The sequence below is a fragment of the Octopus bimaculoides genome, chromosome 19 (genome assembly GCF_046866305.1).
Source record: "Octopus bimaculoides isolate indiv1 chromosome 19, ASM4686630v1, whole genome shotgun sequence".
Classification (NCBI taxonomy): Eukaryota; Metazoa; Mollusca; class Cephalopoda; order Octopoda; family Octopodidae; genus Octopus; species Octopus bimaculoides.
In genome coordinates this window covers 49,132,964-49,154,966 of record NC_142946.1, presented here as the reverse complement: position 1 = coordinate 49,154,966, position 22,003 = coordinate 49,132,964, and the positions used below count along the sequence as shown (strand labels likewise).

The following is a 22,003-nucleotide window of genomic DNA, read 5'->3' as shown; positions in this document are numbered from 1 at the left end:
GATCGCAGTATGTCGTAATGGCGTCCCTACGACTAGGCAAGTCAAAATATAAAGTACCAAGTACTTGAGTCGTATAATAATTCTTATAACGTATCCTAGATGATGCGAATCGAATCATAATTGAAGACAATACAATTAGAAAATGTTACATCCCTTTCCTCAACCAGCAACATTTATATAATTCAAATCCAGAAAGATAGCGAACCACTGTTAATACAAGATGTAATAATTGTTGCTGTGTAAAAATGTATTTCATACATATTCGTTACACAAACTTATTAATGGATTTCACTTAAATTTTAACGCTATAATAATATTATGAAGTGAAATCATAGCCGACTTTCACATATCCATGCCACTGACCAGGCTATCTTGTTGTCAGGACGTTTTTACCGGATTTGAAGTGGGAGATTTTTGATTTGCTGAATCCAGAAATAGAATGTTGTTTACCATCTCGTCTAGATTTCAAGATAACCCCACCACAAATCATTAGTGGATGATATGCGTGGACTTTAAGATGGGCAATTTTCTCCTGAGGCAACAAAGTGGATATACCAAATATCCATCCTTTTTATGTATGTGGGGAGAGCAGAGCCAGGGGAAAACATTGGGTGGTCAAAGAATGGTTGCAGCAAACATTGGTTCCAGGTCTTTTTATGTGGTTGGGAACCTTTAGCTCAACCAGGAAAAAATTATCCTACCTCCTCTTCATATCAAACTTGGCATTATGAAGCAGTTTGTTAAAGTTCTGGATCAAGACATTTTCAGGTCTTAGCAGTGAAATCATAAAAGTTAGAGTATTTTATGGGCCTCAAATCAGAAAATTGATGAAAGATGGGAACTTTGTAAATTTAATGAATTGCATTGAAATATAGAATTCATTTGTTATACTTATAAATTACTTGCTAGACAACAAGAACGCAACCAGCAATCCCCAAAAGTTGGGAGCAAATATGAGCATAATGCTGCACTATCTCCAAAGTCACCTTGTTAAATTCCTTGGAAATCTCGGTGACACAAGTGACAAGCAATAAGAACGTTTCCATCAGAACATGGAATTATATGAACATATGAAGGCAGATATGACTTGCAAATGATGGCGGACCACTGCTGGAACATGGCTCGTGATCTTCCTGAGGTCCAGCCCTCATGAAAATCCTCCACACGCAAATTCGTAGGCATAGACAATAATGTAATTGGTCTGCAGAAATTTTAAGAGTTTTACTAGTTTTTCGGTAGAATTTTAAGAAAACATTCTGGGTTTGAAGAAAAACCAATTTCAATGTATGTTTGTATGTTATGCCTTGTTCCTCACAAGCTGTTTTATTAAAAAAAAACAAAAACAAAAACAAACAAAAAACAATGAAATTCTATGGATCCAGAATCATAAAACCCTGACGTGGTGGTAATAAACGGATATCATTTTCGGATTTTGTGTGTCAAAATACCTTTTTAGTTCAGGCTCAAATATTTTGACAACAGAAAACTTTTTCCTTTTTCTTTTCTTTTTGTTGGCCTGTGTTATTGATGAAATAAGAAGGATGAACTGCAACGGGATGCAAGATTAATATTTATTCTTCTCAGTGACTTAAAAAAAGTACATCTGATTCCTTTCGGTGTAAGTAGAATATGCGACATATATGGCAATAAACAAAAACAGCCATATAACTGCATAATCAAAACAGATCAAGAAGTTTTTGAAATGCAACTGCCGATTATTACTATATTTAATGGCGTATACTTTGTTCATATTGTTGCCAGCGCGTTCTGAATTATCGGGAGTCTTTTTGTTATTCTGATTTTCATCTGATATAGCATTTACAACCATATGTTGCTGGTTCTTGTTTTGCTCATGTTGATGTTGTTTAATAAATTTAGGAGTTTGAGTAACGAAATCGTTACTACCAGCCGATTCTGGGAAACGATTTGCACATGTATTTTGTGACGATTTATTTACAGCAGCCTCTTGTTTAAAATTCAACGAACTATCTACCTCCGAAAAAATTTTCTCCCCTTCATTTTTATGTAGAGGAGCCAAAACTAGGAAACAAACAAAATAGATAGTTCTCATTGGAGACATTTCAAGTCCCCTAAACGTAAACTTCGAAAATTAGTGTATTGATTTAGCGTTGCTATCGTTATCAAAGGACATAACGTGAGGAACTGCTGACAATATAGTGATGTAATAAATCAGCGAAATGAGATCAAGCGAAGTGGCAAAAACGTCAGAGCGTCGGACAAATTACAACGAGGTATTTATTTGTTCCCACTCCTTACGTTCTAAGTTCAAATACATCCGAGGTTAACTTCACCTTTCACTCTCCTAGGATGCTGTGATCAGATTTAAGACATAATTTGATAAATAATAAGAAAATATTAACAAGAAAATTATTTTTCTTTCCACTTTATCGACTTAGTCCTTGACAAAAGGATAGGCGAGGATTGTTTTGATTGAGGCTAAGTCGATAAAGTGAAAAAGAAAGAGTCGTTGGAACGGTCAGGCACCCTCGCGAGCCGCACCTATATATTGGTTTGAGTGAAGTGCAAAGTATTATCTACCTTGCACGAATATATGTATATATATATATATATATATATCCTTTGGTCTTCAACCAATGGGATCACAGAGCGTCGGCTAGAATGCTTTGCGAGATTCGTTACGGCGCTCTGAGTTCAAGTCTCGCTTGGACATTTTGAACCTGTATGAGAGTGAGGAGGAGGTGAAGAAGATGATGGATGAGAAGGAGGAGGAGAGATGTTTTAGAATAGCTATCACTGCCTCAGAGAAAGAAAAGGACACAGGTTAAGAGGGGAAATGTTTAAAAAATTGAAATTACTTTGAAAAAATAATTCATTCAGAATCATAATTTTCATTGTACGATATACAGAAAAACTATCAGAAATGAAGGGAGAAAAAACTATAATCCATTGCCATTTTCCTTCCCCATGAAGTGGTGAAAACTATTCCAGGATTCCGCCCCAGTACTTGACTGGCGTTTTATTTATCGACCTATAATGCATCATAGGTAAGGTTGACGGTAGCATGATTCGAACTCACGACTGGCGAAATGAATACCGCAAAACATTCTAGTCGACGCTCTACCGACTGTCGACTAAGATTCCTAAAGACACGCATGATATATCATGACGGCTCCCCGACGACCCTGTTAAGAGTTGAGGACCCAATTAAAGAAAACATACAAACATATCTATACACACGCATGTATGTATGTATGTATCATGGGTAACATGCGGCCCGCCTCGCGAAGAACCATGTCTCATGCGGGCCGCTTCTCGAAAACAGTTGCCCATACCTCAGACACACCTGTATGTGCACGCGCGCGCGTAATTATGCCCGTCGCTAGCAATCCAGGATAATTTGGAAACAGAAACTACCATTGTTTCCTTTTATCCTATTATATGTACAAAGTTCGAAAGATTCATCCCTTAAATTTATCCACTTTCAACAAGATTTATATTCATAGTCGTTCATCCAAAGTTACAAGCAATGACCTGCCCTTCTGCATAAAATAAACCAGCGCATCTATTACTCAATCCATAATACAATAAAGGGCAATCCTTCGGTATTGGTACACGACATCATTCACCCATACAACTTTCCTTCATGGCATAGACAAAAGAGGCTAGGCTGAAAAAGAGAGTGAATGACGTCGTCTCCTCATACCGACACACTGTAGGCCAATATTGAAGGATCGCCCAATAAGGGCTTACCAACAGTTAGGGGTTTGTTCTGTCACATCAACGCTGAACTTTCGATTGAAATTAAAATGAACGAGGCGTCCATATCAAAATAATAAGCAAACTAAAGTTATTTTTCAATGAATAAAGACGATATTACAACGGAATAAAAAGAAAATAGCTAAACTATTTTGTTTGAAAATTCGATACAAGGTAAACGAGAAAATAGAGCAAAAAATAAATAAATCTATAGGAAAAATAGCAAAGTTTCATAGTTAAACGAAAGCATTTTTTATTTTCCTCGCAGTTCGATTGTTTATCAATTGCTTTGGTTACGCATCAGGTCTGGGGTTTCGATTCATGCCTTGTTTGGTGGGTCTGATCACACAAGACAAAATTTGATGGGGGCGAATTCTAAAATTACGAAAATGTTGCAGAGGCGGTTGAACTGTATTCGTTGCTGAAGGTGCTGCGATGAGCGGTGGTTTTGGAGTATTCGTATGTTGTTTATCTATATTTGAACTATTATTTTTCGACGTGGAAAAGATATTCGGTTGCCAACTGTAAATCATTTTAGCTAATAACACAAACAAAATAATACAGAAGAAATCGAATACTGGATCTGATCGAGAATCTTCATATTCCCGATGATTGTTCTCAACGCCGTTATTTATAGTATATTCTAGACCACAAGAGTGAGCTAATATATAAGGATCATCGGAATAATCGAAGCCTTCACAGGATATAGCGAGGTGTCCGAAACGATATTTTTTATCCATGTTTGTTTTACAATCCCATAGGATATTGTCGCCATCCAAGCCTTTGTTGTAGCAATGGACTTGTTTTGGCACGAAAGCTTGACAACCAGCTGATCCTCCAATACATTTCAATTGAGGAACTGGTGTCAATCTTCTTGCAGTAGTCATTTGGTTTTGGTACAAAGAAATAACTTTCACATCCTTCAGTAATATTCTTTCTCCTTCAGTTTCATGTAGAGATGTTAGTGATACGAAAGCAAACGCGAAAAAATATATAAGTTCTGATCTTCTAGATGGTGTGAAGGATGTCATCATTTTGACTACAATATTTTCATTTGACAATTGAAAGTCGCGTCGAAGATCAGGAGGAGATAACTACGAGACAAAGGAGCTTCTATATGGTCGCTCGATCTGCTAGAAATAGAAGCCAAATCTTCTCCAAAATACACCCCAAGTTTTCCTTTTGTTTTTAAAGAAATATAACATTGAATAATGAAATGCTTAGATGTATGGAAAAAAAAAACGGGACAGTCACTGCTGGAATGTCTGTGATCATAGGTATAATCAATCAGAGCTGACCTGAGGCTAAGACTAAACACAAGTTGATGGCACATGATTAAATTTTTAAAAATTCGCCTCGTAATCACAAGAGCACGGGTTTGGGATCTTGAGCAAGTGTTTTCTACCCAACAACTTCAGATAGTGAGTGAAATTGAATAGGTTGAAACGGCAGAAAGTCTGAATTATAGGTAAAGATGAGTTGTACCGATAATTCAAAAGACCAATCTTATCACAATGATAGTACCATTCAATGAGCAGATAGAGTAATTTTCTTGATCGAATTACTGAAATACTTATCGAAGAAAGCGACCGTTGATCTGTTGTTTATCTATAGGGATTGGTTCTTTGAACATTTTAATCTTACGAGATCAATGTGCCAAATAAGACGGAGCTTTCATTTTTATTTTCCGATTTCTTATCTAAGAAAGAAAAGATATGTATGTGTTAATCATCTACTCAAAGGTAGTTCTGGCAGAATCCGTATAGCGTTTTGCATTCTAATCCCCTTGCTGGTGAGTTTACCATGTATCCCTGAGGGGCTGTGACTTCTGGTATGACTCCGGAGGAATGCAAGTAATCCGTTGACATACACTGATATCACCTAACATGGGGAAGGAATACTGAGGGAATATTGTTAGGTACAGCAGACAGACCAGACAATACTCTCAACTGCCAGAAAACTATCAAATCCCGTCTCTCACCTACACTTCTCTAAGGAGAGGTACAAGCTACTTACTGAGAATGTTGTAGATGGTGAAAGAAAGGGCTGGTCGTTTACGGTTGCATATTTAGATATACTTTATTTCATTTTATTTGCCATAAAGGCAGTACACAGAGGAGTAGCTGCGGGCTGGACAAACACATTAATGAAATGAGATGAATGATGAACGTGATAATATCAATGGGAGAAGACAGAAGCCGCCCGCCGAACTTTGCTTCTCTATAACATTGCTTTTTTATAAATGTTTACATAAATTTACAAATTGAGGCTATTAACCTCTTACTTTACAATTTTAATTTATCATATCTTTGAAATGGAGCACTTACCTCTGACAATTTTCTTTTCATGGGCCGCACGTCCCTTCAATATAAGAAGCACTCGTCCTCTTACATTTTACCACCCGACCAAACTCCGTGGTACTTGTACACGCTCCATTAACATAAGGATTACAATGGCGGTTAATGACAAGATTGCGAGAGAGACGGGTTAAATTCCTTGTGATATATTTTCGTCGTTTTGAGTTAAAATCTCGTCTTTAACTTTCGCTTATCTACCCAGGGGTCGATAAAATAAGCAATATTAAAGTATTGAAGCATCCGATGAGAAGACAGTTTACAATTTGTGGAAAAAGATGAGGGGGAAGAAAGGAAGAGGTGAAAAACAATTAAATAAAACATACCATGTATGCAAAATATATGAACTCATGGACGATGTTTTCTTCCTAATACAGGAAAATCTCCAAACAGAGTCTATTAAGGAACTTCATAGGGTGGAACTGGAGGACAGTCACCCCACCCCCAACTGACCTTGCCGATTTCTTTTGTGTACTTCTTTCTCTGTTCATTCGGATAAGCTGTAGAAACTGTTGCACGCGCGCACCCACAAGCACAAAAATTCTCCGAACATTTAGCTGTTATTTTTAGCATATCGAGTGAGGGCTTTACATGCCGTGGTTCTTTTGCTGTTTTACTATAAATTTACGCATGCGGGAACGGACTAAACAGCCGTTCGTTTTCACTTTTAGACAGCGGGATGCAGTGTGGATCAATTTTAGAGTTTTTCATAAAAAATTTGAAATTAAAATTTCTGTTTCCCCGCCCACCATATTCTTAATTTCCATATTTCCCTACGTAGATTGAAAAAAAAAAAAAAAAAAAAAAAAGAAAATTAAAAAAAAAAGTTAAAAATTCAAAATTTGGTGGGGAAGAGAGAATTAAAAGTTTTGAAAATGTGGTCTTTTGTATATTCGGAATCTCCGTCATCGAAAACAGGAATCTGCTGCAAAAAAAAAAAAAAATTTTTAATAAATAAATAAATAAATCGGCAAGGTCAGTTGGGGATGGGTCAACTATCCTCCAGTTCCACTCTTGAAAAAGCAGTTGAAGGTTGGACCGAAGAGGGAAGTGTCTGTCCTTAATCCTTTTAGCTTCGTCCACTACACAACTTATAACGTCAAAGTCACTAGACAGAGGGACATCGCTTTCTCCACCTTTTTACAAACGAGAGAGAGAGAGAGAGAGAGAGAGAGAGAGAGAGAGAGAGAGTCAGTCAAGATGCAGAATTTTAAATATAGACTTTTCGAAGAGAGATATGCATGCATGTATGGATGATTGGATATATATATATATATATATATATATATATATATATATATATATATATATATATATATATATATATATATATATATATATATATATATATCCACACACAAGTTTATGAATTTGCTTTGCGAGACTCCCGATGTGAAACCATGTGTTCAAACATATTGTTGTTTCAGGACGGTCTTTTTTTTTTATTTATTTTTATTTTATTATTCTTTTTTTTTGTCAAATAAACACACGCACTATGTATATTCGTTCCTCACTCGTTTATTAAAGTTCTTAATCTATCTTATGTCCATTGTCTCGAAATCTTTCGTCACACATCTGTGACCGCTTCAGCGACTCTTCCATCCCACGTGTCTGCTCCTGTTCTGTTTAGTCCATTCTGTTTTTCTGAGGTGTGCATCCTTACCTGATAAGAATACATAATAATTAATTGATATTGTTCTTTATTCATATCTCTGATGCATTATGACGTTAAACTTCATTGTTATAAACGATCATAAATACACTATGTCTGTATGTATGTGTGTGTGTGTCGTATATACATGTGTGTGTTTATGTGTCTGTGTTTGTTCCCCCCCCCCCACCATCTCTTGACAACCGATGTTAATGTGTTCACGTCCCCGTAACCTAGCGGTTCGGCAAAAGAGACCGATAAAATAATTACTAAGCTTATATAAGTCCCCGGTCGATTTGTTCGGCTAAAGGCGCTGCTCCAGCATGGCCGCAGTCAAATGACTGAAATAAATAACAGAATAGTAGATTTTAGGGGGAGGGCGTAAGTCGATTACATCGACCCCTGTGCTCAACTGGTACTTTTTGACCACGGCGGAATTTGAACTCAGAACGTAAAGTGTCTGAAGAAATGCCGCTGTGCGCTACTGATCCTGCCAGCTCGACGCCTTAATAGTAAAAATAATTCTTTTTCATTTTGGTACAAGGCCAGTAATGTAAGTGGGAGAGGAAAATCGATTATATCGACCCCAGTACTCAACTGGTAGTTTATTTTATCGATCTCGAAAGGATGAAAGGCAAAGTTGTCCTCGATGACATAGAATGTAAAGAACCGGAAAAATATCGCGAAGCATTTTGTCCGACGCGCTAAAGATTCTACCAGTTGCCGCTGTAGTAGTAATAATAATGATAATTATAATCCTTTCGCACATAAAGCCTGAAGTTTTTGAGGGCAGGAGTCGAGTCGATTCATCAACCCAGTGATCTACTAATAATTATTTCATAGACCCCGAAAAGATGAGAGGCACAGTCGACCTCGGCGGAATTTGAAATCACTACGTAAAGAGTCCAAAGAAATGCAGTTAAGCATTTTGTCCTGCGTGCTAATGATTCTGCCAGCTCGCTGCCATACTACCACCACCACCACCACCACCACCACCACCACCACCACCACTACTACTACTACTACTACTACTACTACTACTAATAATAATAATAATCCTTTCTGCTATAGGTTCAAGGCCAGAAATTTAGCGGTGGTGGGGGTTAGTCGTTTAAATCAATTCCAGTTCTTCACTGGGACTTTATTGTGTCGACCCCCAGTGGGATGAAAACTAAGTCGGATCCTTTTGGATTCGAACTCACAAAGTAAAAGATCGTAACTAAATACCACGAAGTTTATTCTCTGACACTTTAACATGTCTCTCACCCACCATACCAGAGTAGTAATAATAAAAACCAGCGTAAACAAACCAAAGTGAAAACAAATAACGAAAATATCAAAAAATAAATAATAATAAACAACATCCGGGTCTTTGGTCGCTATGACGACACTTCGCTTTGTTTCTCGGATTCACCCCTCTCTCTCTTCAACTCTATCGCTTATTTAATCCCCCGTCATTGTTCTATTTCTCTCCCACTACTACTCTTTATCTATCTATCTATCTATCTATCTATCTATCTATCTATCTATCTATCTATCTATCTATCTATCTATCTATCTATTTATCTATCTATCTGTCTGTCTATCTATCTTTGTCGCTTTTTCTTATTGTATCTCTTTCTATCTTCTTTTCTGGTCTTGTTACCTTCAATCACACTGTCAGTCTCATTCATTCAGACTTGGCAACCCTTCCTCTCTCTTTTTGTTTCAGTTCACTCTATCATCGCTTTCTCTTCCTTTCTTCGCTATCTTTCTCCTAAAGACACAGGACGAGAAAATAAAGAAGAGAACAAGTGACACAATGAAAATAAGAAAGAAAGTAAGCTTATAAGAACGTAACGAAGAAAGAAAGAAATCGAAAAGAGAAAGAGAAGAGGGGAAATAGTTATAAAAATAGAGACAGGTGAATAATAAGAGAGAGAGGAGTCGATAGTGTGGGAGAGGAGAGAAAGAAAGAACAGAAAGAATAAGAGAGAAAGGAGAGAAAGTGTATACGTCTAGTGAAAAGTGAAAGAGAAGAGCGAGAAAGAGAGAATAGAAAGAATAAGAGAGAAAAAGAGAGTGTGTGTGCGTGTCTGCATTCGAATTTGATCTGACGATAAAACGAGTACGTGGATATTTTCTCCTGCCATTCCACAGAAGACCAATAAATTGGTGTTGCTTGGACCAAAGTACATCGTGTCAACTGAAACAAAAACGTATGACGATGAAAAAAAAAGCATTCGTAAGTGAATCTGGTCTCTCAAAGAAATTATTAGTTGAAGGAGCATTTACCAACCAAGCACTACAGAATCGCTTCAAGGTAAAGAGAAAAAGTTGTTTGTGGTTTAATCCCAGGTCAGTCCTGATCGAACTGGTCCTATGTATTATCAAAGGCGTCCCAGCCGTGACCATCACGTTTTTTTCCCTCACCCACCTCCTTCAAGCACAGTATATCTTCCTTAAGACGCAGTTTTCCCCCAATTTCTCAAAAAATCACCCAGGGTCCTTTATACGAGGTTGTTTCAAATATTACACGCTTTAGTGCACTGAAACTTTTCTCTCTGGATATGCACTGCTGAAATTCGGGTGCCCCCTAGCATGCTCGTACATCTTCTATGCCATCAAATACAATAGTTATTAGCAGTGGTCCTCAGGCTGGAAAATAACCAACCACCCCATCACAAAGATACACGATACCCTTTCCAAAAATATTAGATATCTGTCCCCATTAATTTTGGACGGAAGGAACTTTGTCAATGGTAAATTACATTGACCTTAACTCGTACTTTACCTTAAGTACTTGTTGACCTCGGCGGAATTTGAACCCAGAACGTAAAGAAATGCATTCTGCCAATCTCCCACCCTCTTTATCAATGAGAAAACGGAATAGGGTTTTCATCCTTATCATTTTCGTTTTGTCGCCATAGTGTTGGATAAACTCACAAGTTTTAAAAGCATCAACGCAATTTTCCGCTCCTTATTCAATGCTCAGAGGATAACTCCTTTGGAGAGTGGAGAGCATGGCCATGGCCCTTTCCTATGAGAAACACTGGTCTGACCCCAGGTTCTAGATTCGATCCAGGAGACTTATATTTGATCAACGGTGTCCCAGCCGTAACCATTTATTTCTTGCATTCCTTTTTCTTTTAGAGACCAAATCTCGGGCTACACATCCAGTATAACCTTTTATCTATGTATCTATCTGAGACGGTAGGCTTGTTGTCTAGTGACAGATTACCCCTGTTCGAGCACGCCTTATGAATAGAGGGCACCCCAGTCATGACCGTCCCGTTATTTTAGGGGTGTGCAGAACTACGCTATCTATCCTTATTTAAGATAATATGATGGGACTACAGGTAGAGTCCTTGCATAGATTTACCTGTTATTTCTAGCAGGATCAGTGACCACTTAAAGGCTTTGTGATAAACTTAGACGCTCGAGGTTTGACATCTTTTAGAATCTCAATTGTTTTCTTTGTAATATTTTCAACGATATTTTTATTTTATTTTATTTCATTTTATTCCCCCCATATTGAGTTGAGTAGCGATTGTAGTTTAACTCTTGTATAAACCAGTGATCAAAGACATTCCAACCATGACCGTCCTGCTATTTTTTTTTTCCGGACACGATGTATGTCCAACTTTCCTTCTTTTAAAACCGTAGAATGTAATTTGAAGGTAGCATTGTCTGTTGTTTCTAGCGAGGTTAACTGTTACAGGGGCACCCTGGTTGGCTTGAATTGTTGTTGATGGTTCTGATGATCATGACAACGACAATGACCAACACGTCGACGACGATGATAACGATGATTGGTAATGGTGTTGATAATAGCGATGGTGTTGGCGATGTCGACTGGGAAACTTAAGTTGCTAATGGTGATAGTGATGATGATAATGATGATGGTGAAAATGATGATGGTGATGGAAGTTGTGTTTATAATGATGTAAGCTGTGATGATGATAACAGTGTTGATGTTTGGGTTTTTTTTTTTGATTTTGAATATAACTTTATACGCATATTGCGTCTGTGTGTATGTGTAAGATTAACCACGTATGTATATGTGTATACACACACACACATACACAAATATTGCCGTCGAATATGACTATTGTGATTTCATTATTGTTTACGCCACTATCTATCAATCTATGTGTATTTCTTTCTTTCTCCCCCTCTCTCCCCCTCTCTCTCTCTAGATGTGTGTGTGTGAATATATATATATTGACAAACAAATATATATATATATATATATATATATATATATATATATATATATATATATATATATATATATATATGTATATATATATATATATATAGATAGATAGATAGATAGATAGATAGATAGATTTGGGACGTTTTGTTGAAGTTTCTATGACTTCACCTATACCTATTTTCAAGAGTTAGTAACGAAATATCAGAGCTGAGCCACAACTTTGACAGAATGGTAACTAAGATAATAACAAACTCCTAAACATAAACACGTACATATACATACATTCGTAAACAAAGATAAAACAAATGGCTGTCCATACTAGCATGAAAAGCAAGCTTTACCACACACACACAAAAAAACATTTATAGGTCCCTCTTGTGTTTAAAGCTATATATATGTGTGTATGTATGTATGTATGTATGTATATATGTATGTATGTATATGTATGTTATGTATATATATATATATATATATATATATATATATATGTATGTATATGTGTATGTATATATATATGCTTATGTATGTACATTGTATATATATATATATATATATATATATATATATATATATATATATATATATATATGAGTATAAGAGTATATATATATGAGTACAAGGAAATGTATGTCTGTGTGTACATTTGTAAGTGTGTGTGTTTAAATATGTATATGTATTATGTATATAAACATCCATAAACATTTGAATACCAATATACATCAAAGTTTTTAGTTTTCACTGAACACTAGTATAAACCGGAGAACTAGGTTCTTGGCATGATTATATGTGTGTGTGTGTGTGTGTGTGTGTGTGTGTGTGTGTGTGTACATGTCTATGTATGTATATATAAATATAAATATATACGCATATACATATGGATGCATATATATTGCATCATTTAGATGGAATTCATTTGAAGCAGATTTTCTATGGCCGAATGCCCTTCCTCTCACTAGCCTTCTCACCTATTTCTAAGACAGGTATTTTTTTTTTCAAAGCTAAACATGTTTCTACATCATCATCGTTTAACGTCCGCTTTCCATGCTAGCATGGGTTGGACGATTTGACTGAGGACTGGTGAAACCGGATGGCAACACCAGGCTCCAATCTAATTTGGCAGAGTTTCTACAGCTGGATGCCCTTCCTAACGCCAACCACTCAGAGAGTGTAGTGGGTGCTTTTACGTGTCACCCGCACGAAAATGGCCACGCTCGAAATGGTGTCTTTTATGTGCCACCCACACAAGAGCCAGTCCAGGGGCACTGGCAACGATCTCGCTCGAAAACCCTACAAGGCCAGTCAGGCGGTACTGGCAACGGTCACGCTCAAGATGGTACATCTTATGTGCCACCCGCACAAGAGCCAGTCCAGGGGCCCTGGAAACGATCTCACTTGGCTTGCCGGGTCTTCCCACGCACAGCACATTTCCAAAGGTCTCGGTCAGTAGTCATCGCCTAGAGAAGATTAGAAATGAACAAGACCACTTGTATATCCATTATGCTAATTTACAACTACTGTATTGTGCAACTAAAACACACGATGAGCTTCTTTCAGTTTCCTTATTTCTTTACTGCCCACAAGGGGCTAAACATAGCGGGGACAAACAAGGACAGACAAAGGGATTAAGTTGATTACGTCAACCCCAGTGCGTAACTGGTACTTAATTTATCGACCCCGAAAGGATGAAAAGCAAAGTCGACCTCGGCGGAATTTGAACTCAGAACGTAACAGCAGACGAAATACCGCTAAGCATTTCGCCCGGCGTGCTAACATTTCTGCCAGCTAACCGCCTTTCAGTTTCTGTCTATCAAATCCATTCACATTGTTTTGGTTGGCTTAGAGCCATACAGTAGAAGACATTTGCCCAAGGTGCTAAGCAATGGAACTAAACCCAAAGCCATGTGGTTGGAAAGCAAACTTGTTAACTATATAGCCATGCCTACACTTGAATTCTAAGTTCAAATTTCATGAAGGGACACAAATCCCACCAATGGCCCCGGTTAATTGCCCAACCATGAGATAGCAACTGATTATGAAAGCTGAAATGGGTGGAGAGAATCGGAGCCATTCACTACAACAGTTGTACAGTGATGAGTATGATAAAAATACCATAATTTAACAGCACAAAGCATTTTATCTGATATTCAATTGCGGTATTTCCCAAATGTTGGGGGAACGCTTAGAATGTATCCTTTGTCTCTGAGAACCTCTACATAAAAATTATTAAACGTCATCATCATCATTTAACGTCTGTTGTCCATGCTGTTTGGACAGTTTGACCCAAGCTAGCAAACTGGGGAACTGTACCAGACTCCAGTCTGCTTCAGCATGGTTTCTACAGCTGGATGCCATTCCTAATGCCAACCACTTTACAGAGTGTGCCGGGTGCTTTTACATAGCACCATACGGGTGCTTTTATGTGACACGATACGAGCGCTTCTCTGTGATGCCACACAATGCCTTTTTATTCCTCTTTTTCCCTTCTCTTTCATAATGTTAAATTTCAGAGATTAAACAAACAATGAAACAGTCTTTTAAAGGTTTTGCTACTTCTAAGATCATCAGATGCTACAGAGAGGATTTAACCCTTTAATCTTCAGATCACTCTGTCAAATGTAATGCTTATTTATTCATATTGTTTTGAATTAATCAGTGGAGACTTCCAGCATTCTTGATCCTTGGACTACATCTCTGCTCACTGCTATCAGAGCAAAGATGGCTATCTGTAAATGCCAGTCTCGTGAATCAGAGTGGCTGTTCCAGCATGTCTACATTGCCATCCTCTGGGACAGTGACTTTTCCATTTTGTCTGCTGGGACCATGAGGTGGATTGCCTAGTCATTTTAGTTTTAGCTGTTGTACTTCACTGGTACATACACCATTCTTAATTGTAATATTAAGATGGCTTGACTTTTTTTTAAATTGCCTATCTTCTGTTCAGTCAAATTGATGAAATAAGTGGTACTAAAGACTTAGAATAAACATGACAGTATTGTGACAAGGCTGGGCCCTAGAATTACAAGAACACTCCATCAAGTAGGCTTCTATACAGTCACTGTCTACCCAAATGCACTCACAAAGGTTTTGATCAACCTGATGCTATGACAGATCCATGTGCTCAAGATTCCACACAGTGGAACTGAAACTTGAACTTCATAGTTGCAAGGCAAACTTCTTAATCACTCATCCATGCTTGCTTGCAGTACACACACACACACACACACACTAACATATCTTGGTAGCAATTATTTTTCTTCAGCACGCAGAAGAAATAAGATAGCTGACTTTATGTCTGGTGAACAAGTTTATCATTAAGCCTGCCTAAAACTGAAACCCTACTCAAGTCTTAGTGGCAAATCATAGATGAAACTTACAATAACCACATCATATTACAAGTGTCTTGCACTCATTACTAGAGTTTATTACAGAAATTATCATAACAAAAGCGATTAGCTGCTGTTTGTTAGCTGAAAGCTATAATTGTCTTTGTGAGTGTGTGATTGTCTATGTGTGTGCATGTCATAATGTTTTTAGATAAGCTAATATGATGAGATATCTGAAGCCTAATGAATTAAATGAATATGTTGCCGATAACAACTTGTCTAAACACATGCTGTATACATACAAAGGCATTGTAGATATAAATAAGCACCATGAAGAAATGGGGAAGTAACAATTCACTGCTGTATGAGCTACGCATAGAATTCATTTCATGCACTGTGTTGTAAGTGGCTCAGTCCATTTAGATGTAAGTAGATACCATGTGGAGATAGATCACTTGTCTAGTGACTGAGATCTTTGAAATCAATGTCAGTGTCACATGTCAACCCCCATGACTTATTTTGAACTGCTAAAATACAGGAACATGAACACACCAGTTGTCAAGCGATGGTGGGGGGACAAACACAGACACACATAAATATACATACATGTGTATATGTGGGTGTATATATATATATATATATATATATGACAGGCTTCTTTCTGTTTCCATCTATCAAATCCATTCACAAGGCTTTGGTTGGCCCTGAGGCTACAGTAGAAGACATTTGTCCAAGGTGCCGTGCAGTAGGACTAATCCAGGAATCATGTGACCATGTGGTTGGGAAGCAAGCTGCTTACCACACAGCCATGCCTGTGCATGTATATATATATATATATATATATATATATATATATATATACAGGGTTGGCCAAAAGTCACCTGACAGTAAATCAAAACCATTTGATTCCAAGATTTTACAACCTAATGGATTTAATAAAAGCATCTAAATATGAAACATCATGAAAATTGTTCAAACTGAAGTCCTTCTTGAGCAACACATTTTTCCATTCGAGTCAATACAGAATTACAGATAGCATTTATGGAATTTTGATTTACCGTTGGGTGATTTTTGGCCAACCCTCTGTGCGCACGCACGCACATGTGCGTGTGTGTTTGTGTGTGTGTGGTATGTGAGTATCTGGGCTGTTTGCCCCCTTTTTGTCTTTTTAGTATCTTTTCCTCTTTATATCATTCTCTTTTAGTCACTACCATGTCACCTTTGGAATAAGAGAAATACTGGGTATGCTCAGACTCAACCCTACCCCACTGCTACAACCTGTATCTCTCTGCTCCTTTCTTCTTTCCATCTCGTTACTTGCATAATGAGGGATCACTTTGAACCTGTTGATTTCTTGAACACCCGTTCTTTTTTGTTTGTTTGTTTTTTCACACGTGTACTGCCAACCAATACTCCTCTTTTCTCAGATTACTCATGTATTGACGTCTATCATTCTGTTTACCATTTAGTATTTCCTACCAATACTGCTGTCATTGACAACCATCACACACACACACACACACGCGCACTCTCTCTCTCTCACACACACAACAACCACACCACCCCTCGTTCATCTATGTCTCTCTCTCTCTCTCACTCCCTCTCTTCATTTCTCTGTCTTTCTCCCTGTCTCCCCAGCATTTTGTATACCTCTATTGATTCTCACTTCTCTCTTTCTCCCTCCGTCTCTCTCTCTCCCTTTCTCTCTCCACCCTCCTCTCACCATTGTCCCTGATTAATGAATGATTAATTAGAACTGTAATTTGTTGTATGTACTAAGCTTACAACAAATAAGTCCTGAGGTCGATTTCTTCAACTAGTATGGCCACAGTCACACAACTGAAACAAGTGAAAGAGTAAATGTACTTGGAACACCCAATGCGAAGTTCCAAGCAACCACAAGGTTGAAACATATGTATGGTTTCAAGTATCAGCACAAGCCAGCAATTTTGAGGAGGGGATAAGTCGATCACATCAATCCAAGTGCTCAGCTGGTACCAATGGTATCAGCCCTGGTAGGATAAAAGGCAAAGTTGACCTCAGTGGAATTTGAACTTGGAATGTAAAGATAGATGAAATGCTACTAAGCAATTTGCCTGGCAATCTAACAGTTCTGCCAGCTCGCTACCTTAACCATTTTGATACTAGCCCGGCTGAAACTGGCTCTTGCTCTGTAGTACAAATGTCTTGTTTTCTAAAGTTCTGAATTAAAATCTTCTACCAAACCTTCGTCACAATTTATGTTCCTAACACTAGCTTAATGATAACTAATTTATTTTACTAAATTCTTTGTTATATTTAAAATTAATTGAAAGAAACACAGAGCATCTCAAAATAAATATGGTAACCAAAGGGTTACTGTAGGAACTAATAACATAAACTTGTATTTATCTGAATTTCTCGTGTGTGTGTGTGTGTGTGTGTGTGTGTACCCTAGTCTAGTCATCACATGATGGTTGTAAATGAGCATCATCACCATACAAGTGATTAGTATTGTTGCGATTAACCCTTGGTCAGCCCTGCATAAACACTGACCAATGGAAGACATTCCAGTTATTTCCATCCCAACATTTATTAAGACATCATACCTCCAGGACATTACGGGACATTAATGAACACTTCCATCTTTTTTGTAAAACAGTAGAGTGTGATTTGAGAGTGAATAAACTGCTGCTATTTCTAGCAAGTTGGTCAACCATGTAGAGGCTCTGTTGTTTGGTTGCTTACTTAGGCCAGTTAGTCGTATGTGTTTCAGGTAAAATAAACCATTGGCAGGTTTGTAAATATGTGATTAAACCAATCAAAACATCCATCATTTTTTTTTTAAACAGGTTCAACCACCACCAGATGCTGGAGCATTCAAACCAAGAATCATAAAAACAACAGCCTTCCGTCGATTTTATGAGAGGGGAGACTTCCCTATAGCTCTGGAATTTGATACGAAAGGAAACAAGATTGCATGGAAGGTAATGTTTTAAATATATATATTTGTGTGTGTGTGTGTGTGTGTATTGTGTCAGATCACTTGTAAGGTAAGTGCCACTGATAACATGGAATCCAGTACAACCTGTTGGATACTATTTAAATACATAACATCTTTGTGTGTGTGTACATATATATATATATCATTGCTATTATGCAAAAGTATTGTAAATCCAAAATGTTGGGCTTTGTATATTTGTACCTCTGCGTCACTTTGATGGTGTGTGCTGCTCTCTCACACACATATTCTGCACACCAGGCAAAATGCTTAGCGGCATTTCATCCATTTTTACATTCTGAGTTCAAATTCCACTGAGGCCAACTTTGCCTTTTATCCTTTCAGGGATTATTTATCATTTATTATCCATCTTCCATTCTGATATGAGTTGGATAGTTTGATAGAATTATCATCATCATCATCATCATTTAACATCCATCTTCCATGCTGGCATGTGTTGGACAGCTGAACAAGAGCTGGTAAGCCAGAGGACTGCACCGAACTCCATTGTCTGTTTTGGTATGGTTTCTACAGCTGTATACCCTTCCTAACGCCAGCCATTTTACAGAGTGGACTGTAGCACCAGCAACCAAATAGGTGGCACCAAAGTGGCTGTACTAAAATGCCTCATACCCAATTTACACTGATATTGGTACTTTTAGTCGTTGGTAATCAATATATTTTTAGCAGTCAATTTCTCTTTTCTTTTTTAGAATAGGGGTTATTTTAAAATTTCATTTTCCTTTCTTGCAGATTGAAATTGAAAAAATGGATTATCATCACTTTTTACCACTGTTCTTTGAAGGCTTACGAGAAAACCAGCACCCGTATGAATTCTTTGCTCGCCAGGGTATACATGACATGTTAGAACATGGAGGAAATAAAATTTTGCCTTGCATTCCTCAACTTATTATTCCAATTAAAGGTGAATTCTTAAACTTACCTATGTTCTTTGCATTCAGTTAAAATGGTACTTGATTTCGTTTGTCTTTTTTTATAAACTTGTTTTGGCTAAATGACTTGTCAAATGTTGTGTATAGTTTTTTAGCCTGTGTTACTGAATTATATATATATATATCATCATCATCATCATCATTTAATGTTTGTTTTCCAGACTGGCATGGGTTGGATGGTTTGACTGAAACTGGTAAGCTGGAGAGCTGCACCAAGTTCCAGTCTGATTTGACATGGTTTCTATGATGGCTGGATGCCCTTCCTAAACACCAATTACTCCAAGAGTGTAATGGCTGCTTTTTACACGCCACCAGCACAGGTGCCAGTTACATGACACTGGAATCAGCCATGACTATGATTTCACTTGGCTTGACAAGTCTTCTCAAGCACGGCATATTGCCAAAGGTCTCAGTCACCTGTCATTGCTTCTGCTTCACCACCTCGTCCCATGTCTGCCTCTTTCATAGGTTCTCTCCACAGTTACAGAGCATCACTTCTTTACACAGTTGTTTTCATTCATATGAATCATATGTATGTATGTATGTATATATATATCTATAATATATATAAAAATGAGAATAGAATGTATGTGTGTGTATGTGTGTGTGTGTGTGTGTGTGACAACCTTGGACAAGTGTCTTCTATTATAGCCTCCGGCTGACCAAAGCTTTGCAAGTGGATTTGGTAAAAGGAAACTGAAAGAAGCCCATCATATAAATGTGTGTGCGTGTGTGTGCATGTCTGTGTATGTGTGTATATATATGTGTGTGTTTGTGTGTCTGTCCCCCACCACCACCTGACAACCAGTATTGGTGTGTTTACATCCCTGTAACATAGCAATTCAGCAAAAAAGACCGATAGAACAAGTACCAGGCTTAAGAAAAAATAAGCACTGGGGTCGATTCATTCAACTGAAAACTCTTCAGAGCAGTGCTCCAGCATGGCTACAGTCTAATGACAGAGACAAATAGAAGGGAAAAAAAATTATCATCACCGCTATATCTATGTATTCATACACATATATATATATACACCTGCGCACAAACAAATATACTCAAATCCCAACACTTAGAATATTTGTTAAAAAAAAACTAATGAACTAATGCTACTATTTTCTTTTCTCTTTATAGAAGCTCTCAATACAAGAAGTTTGCCTATAGTATGTACAACGCTGAAGGTCTTGCAACATTTGGTTGTATCAGCTGAATTAGTTGGTGAAGCCCTTGTACCGTATTATAGACAGATTCTACCAATATTCAACATCTTCAAAAACAAGAACTGTAAGCTTCCACTTATAAATTATTTATATTGTAATTTTTTAAAGAAGAGAGGGAACAATTCAACCCTGTAAGCAGAAAAGTTGTGAGAACAGTAGAAAGATTATGTATTTACCCTTATAAGATGGAAAAAAGTTGCCAGCAGGCAGCTCCTGTAGCCACTTGCTGGCAACTTTTTTTTCTTCCCATAGCTACCTACTGGCAACTTCTTTCCATTTTATAAGGGTATATACCCAATGCTTCTTCCTGTAGCTGCCTGCAGATAACTTTTTTCTGTCTTACAAGGCTAAATACCCAATCTTTCTCCTTGTAGCTACATACTGGCAACTTCTTTCCATCCAATGTTTCTTCCTGTAGGCAACTTTTTTTCATTTTACCATTTTCAGCATGGCCGTTGCCATTACCGCCTGACTGGCCCTCGTGCCATGGCATATAAAAGCACTTATTACACTCTCAGAGTGGTTGGCGTTAGGAAGAGCATCCAGCTGTAGAAACTCTGCCAAATCAGATTGGAGTTTGGTGCAGCCATCTGGCTCACCAGTCCTCAGTCAAATCGTCCATCCCATGCTAGCATGGAAAGCAGACGTTAAATGATGATGAAATACCCAATTTTTCTGCTGTTTTCACAACTTTACTGCATTTGAAATTTACTTTGTTGTCTGTAAAATACCAAATACATTCAACACTTCCAAAGTTTGTTTATAAAAAAAAAATGTCATCTAAATATTGTTTTAAATAGTCATGTGCCTTCATCAGAAACAATTTATCGTTTTTTAACCAAATGCTGTTTTGTTCTTTTTGTTATTTTTAGTAAATATTGGTGATGAAATAGACTACAGCCAACAGAAACGAATGAATGTTGGAGACTTGATTCAGGAAACTTTAGAGCTCTTTGAACGTCATGGTGGAGAAGACGCTTTCATCAACATCAAGTACATGATACCAACATATGAATCATGTCTTATGAACTAATTCTTGTTTCAGTCTTTAACCTTGGTGAATGGAGAGTTTTCTTAAATCAGGATTCATAACATAATTTGCTCATTTGGATGATATAAAAGATGTCTAATTTTCCTGATATATATATATATTCATATATATTCTTTATCTCTTCATTTACACAATGCTCTGTGGAATCTTCTACGACTACCACTACTACTACTACTACAATTGTTATGATTAATGATTATATTATTTACAAGATTATTTTAACAAAAATTAAAGATTTTAAACCTAGTTTCTTTTTTTCCTTTCTTTCTTATTTTTCGTCTGTATTTCCTTCGTTTATTTTTCCGATTAACTTTACTTCGAACAATTACATCATGGAAGAAAACCATTTTAACCAACAAGCACATGCACCTCCTACACACACATACATATACATGATGAGCTTCTTTCAGTTTCCATCTTCCAAATCCACTTACAAGAGCAATTAGTAAAAAATACCTAAAGTGCTACACAGTGGGACTGAACCTGAAACCATATGGCTGGGAAACAAGCTTCTTAGCCACACAACCAAACCCTACAC

The 22,003-nt window shown here is 37.3% G+C and overlaps 1 protein-coding gene and 1 long non-coding RNA gene across 7 annotated transcripts; one reads left to right on the top strand and one right to left on the bottom strand.

Moving 5' to 3' along the window:
• Window positions 1-2,183: 2,183 nt before the first annotated feature.
• LOC106878103 (parkin coregulated gene protein) lies at window positions 2,184-21,711 on the top strand. 6 transcript variants are annotated; one of them, XM_089337637.1, is made up of 6 exons: window positions 9,510-9,646; window positions 9,883-10,045; window positions 18,096-18,230; window positions 18,998-19,169; window positions 20,329-20,478; window positions 21,287-21,711. In XM_089337637.1, the coding sequence occupies exons 2-6, from the start codon at window positions 9,944-9,946 to the stop codon at window positions 21,445-21,447; spliced, it is 720 nt and encodes a 239-aa protein (XP_089193763.1). In that variant the 5' UTR covers window positions 9,510-9,646; window positions 9,883-9,943; the 3' UTR covers window positions 21,448-21,711. The 6 variants fall into 6 exon arrangements, with proteins under 6 accessions (XP_089193764.1, XP_052830685.1, XP_089193763.1 ...); XM_089337638.1 differs by lacking the exons at window positions 9,510-9,646; window positions 9,883-10,045 and adding an exon at window positions 2,184-2,252; XM_052974725.2 differs by lacking the exon at window positions 9,883-10,045 and having other exon boundaries at window positions 9,412-9,562.
• On the bottom strand, window positions 7,595-11,242 carry LOC128250052 (uncharacterized). The gene is made up of 2 exons (XR_008266166.2): window positions 11,105-11,242; window positions 7,595-7,755 (listed from the first exon to the last, which is right to left on the bottom strand). It is a non-coding gene; the product is annotated as an uncharacterized LOC128250052 (long non-coding RNA).
• Window positions 21,712-22,003: the final 292 nt, after the last annotated feature.